Source organism: Cryptotermes secundus, unplaced genomic scaffold, assembly GCF_002891405.2.
Source record: "Cryptotermes secundus unplaced genomic scaffold, Csec_1.0 scaffold1422, whole genome shotgun sequence".
NCBI lineage: Eukaryota > Metazoa > Arthropoda > Insecta > Blattodea > Kalotermitidae > Cryptotermes > Cryptotermes secundus.
Window position 1 is genome coordinate 18693 of NW_019745108.1, and position 6618 is coordinate 25310.

Here is a 6618-nt window from a genome sequence, read left to right on the forward strand (position 1 = left end):
AACATAAAATAATGTAAGTATCTGTTGTAAAACAATGTGAATATCAGGGTTACATTATTCTTGGCCCATGGCCGACCCTGTCAACTTTTTTCCCCTTGCAGTCCCTTTCCTCTATCATTCTTATCAATAATGAATTCTGTTTCTTTAGTGTTTCTTAGATAAAATCTCTCAGGCCAGTCTATGCAAGACTATGCTGCAAAGCAGGAATATCTTCTCTTGTACCCCTTTATCAGCTGTATCTATGTATATGATTGGCCAAGAGATATTTGACCAACAGCCATCAGCATTTTTGTTCATGTTAAGGAAAGTTGTTATTTATTTTATTTATATATTTTTTTTGTTCAGCTATCAGCTTTCAATCAATTAGATTTTATAGTGTCGAGTGATTGATTAATGAATAAGGAAGTAGAAATGAAATGGAAGAAAGCAGTTGTGGTCCAGTCTAAAGTATTTGTCTGTAGGGACTAGGAGAACTGTTGAGTCAGAATAGGGTCTTGGGCTGAAATTTGAACCTGGGACTTCCTGAGTATGGAGCTGGAGTTCTAACATTCAATTTTGGCCATCTGTCATATTACTGATCAGATAACAAAGTATTATGTTGTACTGTGTTGTTCTCAGATATTGTGAGAAGAGCTTGGTTTCTCCATATACTGGATTTTTTTTTCTTCAGAAGTAATGAAAATCTGTGAAGCACAATGAATCTCAGGGAATTTTGAATGCCTTAATAATTTTTCTTGCTCCTTACTACTGTGCAGAAAATTTGTTCTTGGATGACGTGATTGCAATACACAACAACAGAATGTGTTTTTAGCAGTATGGTCAACAAAACAAAAAGGATTTGTAATAAAAGTGCGCACACTGTTATGCAGGTGAAATATGACTTGACAGTTTGGGGAAACAAGGTATGGATGCTAATGATCTCTTACACAAGGAACATTGCTACAGTTATCTTTCATCACCTCAGATCTAAATAATATGGGCTATAATAGCCCTTCCAACTGAAAAAGGTATTATATATAAAGTGAAAGGAGGCATGGACCAGCACCAAAATTCCATGCACTGGGTCAGTATATAGATAAAGAAAGAAACATTGTGCACTGGAAGTTAACTAAAATGAAGGCATACCCCAGGACTTGGCCTTGGAGACTCCCTGTCATGGCTGTGGTTTTCATGGGTTCCATAATTGCTGCAGATAGATGTGTTAATAACTCAAAGTGAGCAGTTATCAGGTCCTTCCACTTCTTTTCCAATCCATTATTTATCATCATCTTATCACATGATACTATACAGAGGCTAATGATAGAATTATTAAGTAAATAAAACTGATACTTCCCAGAGAACATACATGTTGACAGAATTCTCTTCTACAACTGAGGCTGTGCTGAATGCCATCTTAATTCATAGCTCATCAGGGGAGAAAACTCACATAAATAGTTTCAAGAACAACATTTGGATGTCTGATTGATGGTACTAGAAAGTTTTGCTGTTGTGAACACTGCAAAAACTCAATTTTGAATCATGTTATAAACTATATCAAATAATACAGGGTGTGGCTCAGAAACTTCCCCTTTTTTTTAAGGCGAATAAAAGAAAAATTATTGCTGATAGACAAAATTGATATTTGGCTAATGAAAGGACATACTTTAAAGTTTTAAATCGTGCAGTTTTAAACAAAATTTCTCTATGCACTGATGCAATCGTTTTCTGAAGTTCCCCTCTACATATTCCAACATGTGCACCAGAATTTGGGCTACTTCGTGCCGAATAACATTCGTCAGCTGAAGCAGGTTTGTGTGGCGATGTTTAACCTTTATGAGCCTAAAGACACTGTATGGGGACCTTTAAAGTAAAGCCAAGTGGCCGAAAGACACCGTATGGGTATGCGCAGTCCACGCGTGCGCACAGTGTTTTAAAATCTAATTTTAAGATAGAAATTGTTCTGCTTACATTATTTTTGGACACCCACTTTATAAGTAGACTGTCTTCCCTCCTGCATCATCTAACTGAATGTTGCCTGTAACTGAATGCTGAGTCCAAGGTCGCAATTCATGCACTTTGTCTGTATGTAACTCTGTTTTCCACGCAAAGCGCACACACGCAACATCTGTCTTGTATTAGCAGGAAGTAGGCCAGTGATGGCGAGTGGTCTCCTATATTCGTAACGCTTATAAAACATCACAATTTCAACTATGCACCATGGCCCCATTTCGCACGGAAAAGCCGAAGTTAATAGGCAGCTGATAAATGTCACCGATTTAGAATGTGCAGAGTGCTTATAAGAGAAGCGAATGCAGTGANGCATATTTGTGGATAGACGCTTAAAATTGGGAAAAAATTTTTTTTTTGGAATCAGTGTAACAATTTTTACAGATTCTAAAACTTTAAATTACAATATCTGATTCTATATTGTTTCTAGATAAAAGCAGCGTTTATTTCGTTTATCACAAAAATTGTAGAAATCACAGCATTTTGAGTAACATGATTACAATTTTTATTACTGTACAGTGGCGGGCATTTAAATTAACTCCGTCCAGCTACCACTACTGGAATTAAAATGCCCCATCCCTTAAAGGTTAAAAACCTCTGCCTTGAGGTATCCCCATAAAAAAAAATTACAGGGTGTTAGATCAGGTGAGTGCGCTGCCCACGGGATGTCACCTCGAAGCGAGATGAGCTGTCTGGGGAACTTTGCTCTCAAAACTGTTATCAAAGCTCGGGCTGTGGGGGCCATGGCAGCATCCTGTTGGTACCAGACATTTCCTAGATGCATTTCTTCAAGAGGTGGTTTGAAGAAGTTTTTAATCATGTCCACATACTGCTGTGAATTGACAGTAACTGCATGATTGTCTTCTTCAAAAAAATAAGGGCCAATAACTCCAACTCTCGACAATGCACACCATACTGTCACCTTATCACTGTGAAGTTGCCTCTCATGGAGCTCTCTGGGATTATCATCACTCCAATAATGCATATTCTGCTTGTTGACATATATGAATATGTGAAAATGTGCTTCATCACTAAAGAAAAAAAGTGTGTCAGGGGGTAAAGTTTCCAATAACGTTTCGCACGCTATTATTCGGTTCTCGAAATCACGTGGTGACAATTCTTGCACAACAGTCATCTTATAGAGATGGAAATGAAGATGTTCGTGAAGAATTCAGCGCATTGAACGATTGGATATGTCTAGGGCGACCGCATGTTTGCGAGCGGAGCGTCTTGGAGATCTCAAAATCGTCTGTCGAACTGCCTCCACATTTTCTGGCATCATAACTGTCCGTTATCATCCTGATGATTTTTTCACCACACTCCCGGTTGTCCTTAAGTTCTCTACCCACAAAACAATTGATTTCCAGTGAGGAACCGGACTTCTGGGCTTAATTCTGAAGTGAGTACGGAATGCACGCTGCACCGCCACGTAGGAATGGTTCGAAAAATAGGCTTCGACAGCAAACGCATGCTGCTCACTCGTCCACCTCATGTTTCCTACTTAGGGGTATTAGACAGAAACTTATGCGACTGCTGCGTTTGCCGAGACTATCCCCAGTTTTCCGTGACCTCCCCTCGCTTCACAATGCGTCTTCACAAAAAGGAAGTTTCTGCGCCCCACCCTGTACTACACGACTCAAAATTTCTGACAGGGGTGTGCTGCCCATTTTATTCATTGCATGAATTCCAAACAGTGAACCAGTACTCATGTGATGTGACCCCAAACACTAGTACAGTAGATGTGAGACAGAATTTGTCTTACATCATTCATTCCATAACTTTGTGTAGTTTCTTTAGCCTAATTTTTCGTAAATTTTAAGACAGCAAAACATGCATAAATTTGATGAATGGACACAGGTAGCTACTAGGTTCATGAATCTTCAGAAAGCACTTTGTTGTAGTACATTACCTTTGTACATTGTCAAAGTGTGGATTTAGTGACAGAAGCAGGGAAGTGGAGACTTTAAATTGACAGATCTGGCTGTATGCTGGACATCTGTATTTTTGATACTGCTACAGCTGCTGTGACATTAAAGGGTTAATGAGTAAATGCAATTAATTTGCTTCACTTACACTGTAGTAAATAAGTGGCACTTGATTAAATTTTAAAATATGTGAACAGTTTTTGTGATGATTGATTTGTACACAGGTGTGTGTTCTTCTAGGGCACAGGAGTACCACCATACAGAGGTTATGTTGGTGAAGATGATGTGAATGGCATTGACATGGCTTATCGTGTGGTGGCAGACCATGCCCGAACCCTGACAATAGCTTTGTCTGATGGAGGACGTCCTGGTAACACTGGCCGAGGGTAAGTTAGTGCCTTTTATTATTGTTGTGGTGTGTGTAGTATACTGTGCTTACCAGGCTATGTTAACAGTATCTTGTCTGACTTGTATCTGGGAGGCACTCTGTTTAAATTTGTTTGGGTATCAACTGTTTTTGCTTAAAGTTATTTATTGTTTTCCTTAGAGATTCCAGGTAAATGTTGGACTAATTAAACTCAGAGATAGTTCTCCCTTTTTAAATTTGCTTAAATGTAAGGTTTACCAGAAATTAGCCCTTGCGTATGTTTTGTTAAGTTTCTGTTAATAAGAAGTTTGTGTATTTATCTTTCTTCATATTGAAAGTCTATTTTCTTTTCCCCTCAGCTATGTGTTAAGGCGCATTCTGCGACGAGCTGTGAGATATGCAGCTGAGAAGCTGAATGCTAACCCTGGTTTCTTTGCAACACTTGTTAACACAGTTGTTGAGATTCTAGGGGATACATTCCCAGAGGTCAGTATTTCACATTTTCTGAGGGATGTATTTGGCATGTTTTATTGTGTAATTTAATCCATGCCAGTGTGTTATTCATACATTGTAATTTCTTAGGTGAAAGTAAGAACAGATAAATCCTTGTGCAGCAGCATCCGCCACAACAGGAAATTAAGAAAACAGGTCTGACAGTACAGGTTCCTGATTTGTCTAACAGTGCCATGTTAAAAGTTACCATTGTAGTGCAACAGATCATGATGGAGGTCAGTGAAGCTGTGTCAGAAAAGGACAAAATAATGGTCATTACAAAAATGTTACTTATTGAAACAAAATGGCTGCTAGAGTTAGGGCCTGCTCAAAGTCATAGCATTTAAGACAAATGGCATTTGGAGACATTGCTATGAATTCAGTAAACAGCTGCAAGACTTACATATAGATGTGGGCCTGCTTTCAGACACACATCTGAAACCCCATGAGAGATTCCTTATTGCAGATTATCACTTTTATCGAGCTGACCACTTCCTGTGAAGAAAAGGTGTAACTGCTGTTGCAGTTGGTGACATTCCCCACAGCCATATAAACCTGCCTCCACTTGTTTCAATAGAAGCCACAGGGGTTTGCATGCCGATTGGTAATAGTGAAGTGCTACTTGCAGCAGTCTGTAAGTCACCACGCCACACCCGGAATAATGCAGGTATCATTGAGCTCTTGTGCTTTAGACATAAGTCACTACTGGCAGGAGATATGAATGCTAAACCTTCGTTTTGGAATAGCTTAGTTTCCAACCCTTCAGGTGTGAAACTACTGGATTTATTACATATAAATGAGTATGAAATTTCAACACCACAATGTCCCACTCATTACTGTCCTGCAGGAAATGGTGACATGCTTGATATCCTTGTATACAAGAATGTGTAGCTATCAGAGATCATTGTCTGTGACATTGTGGGCCCAGATCACCTACCAATCGTTTTCCAATTACTGAATCATGTTAGAACTAGGAATCTTTCAGACCTGGTTGACAAATTCACAGATTGGGAGCAGTTTCAAAGCTTGGCCTCTGAATTAATTTCACCTAAAATCCAAATTAACTTGGGGGAAGAAGCTGTTAAAGTTGCCTGTGACCCCACTGGCTCTGCAGCTTCAGCGTATAGGCTATCACAAGCAAACTTACATTTTTGGACCTAAAGAAGGACCTACCAGACTTGGAGAGCTTGCTAAAACATTAAAGGTGGTTAAGGAAACTGTGGGAAGTAGCCTGGGATACAGCATGTAAAATGGCAATTAATTGGGTTTCCAAAACCATTTGATGAATGACCCATAGAAAGAAGTTGAACGGTGGCAAACAAAAGTAGGGAATTGTGAGGTCACACTTCAAGCTCTGAAGCCTGTTGTGAAATCGCTAATGAAGAGGGATGGACCAAAGGCACCAACCACTGTTCATGGCCCTTAGGAATAATATATGGTGTGAATGAGAAAGCCAATGTGATTGTGGATTGTTTAGAAAACCAGGTCACATCCCATGATCTGTGTGACCAAAATCATGAGCAACAGGTAGGGACTACAGTCCAAGCTTTGCTTGCATCTGTAGATGGCACGCCACTGGGGAAAGTAAGACACTGTGACATACATAAATTAGCAAATTCATTAACTTTTATGAGCCGAAAGACACCGTATGGGGACCTTTAAAGTAAAGCCGAGTGGCCGAAAGACGCCGTATGGGTATGCGCAGTCCACGCGTGCGCACAGTGTTTTAAAATCTAATTTTAAGATAGAAATTCTTGTTCTACTTACATTATTTTTGGACACCCACTTTATAAGTAGACTGTCTTCCCTCCTGCATCATCTAACTGAATGTTGCATGTAACTGAATGC

The 6618-nt window shown here is 39.4% G+C and overlaps 1 protein-coding gene across 1 annotated transcript in view; it reads left to right on the forward strand.

The window, feature by feature from the left end:
• The window catches only part of LOC111875036 (alanine--tRNA ligase, cytoplasmic), a 67786-nt gene that overhangs the window by 11481 nt on the left and 49687 nt on the right, over nucleotides 1-6618 (forward strand). The window contains exons 5-6 of the mRNA XM_033755696.1: nucleotides 4152-4297; nucleotides 4638-4764. Of these exons, the coding sequence (XP_033611587.1) occupies nucleotides 4152-4297; nucleotides 4638-4764 (273 nt within the window). The remainder of the gene's footprint in view (nucleotides 1-4151; nucleotides 4298-4637; nucleotides 4765-6618) is intronic.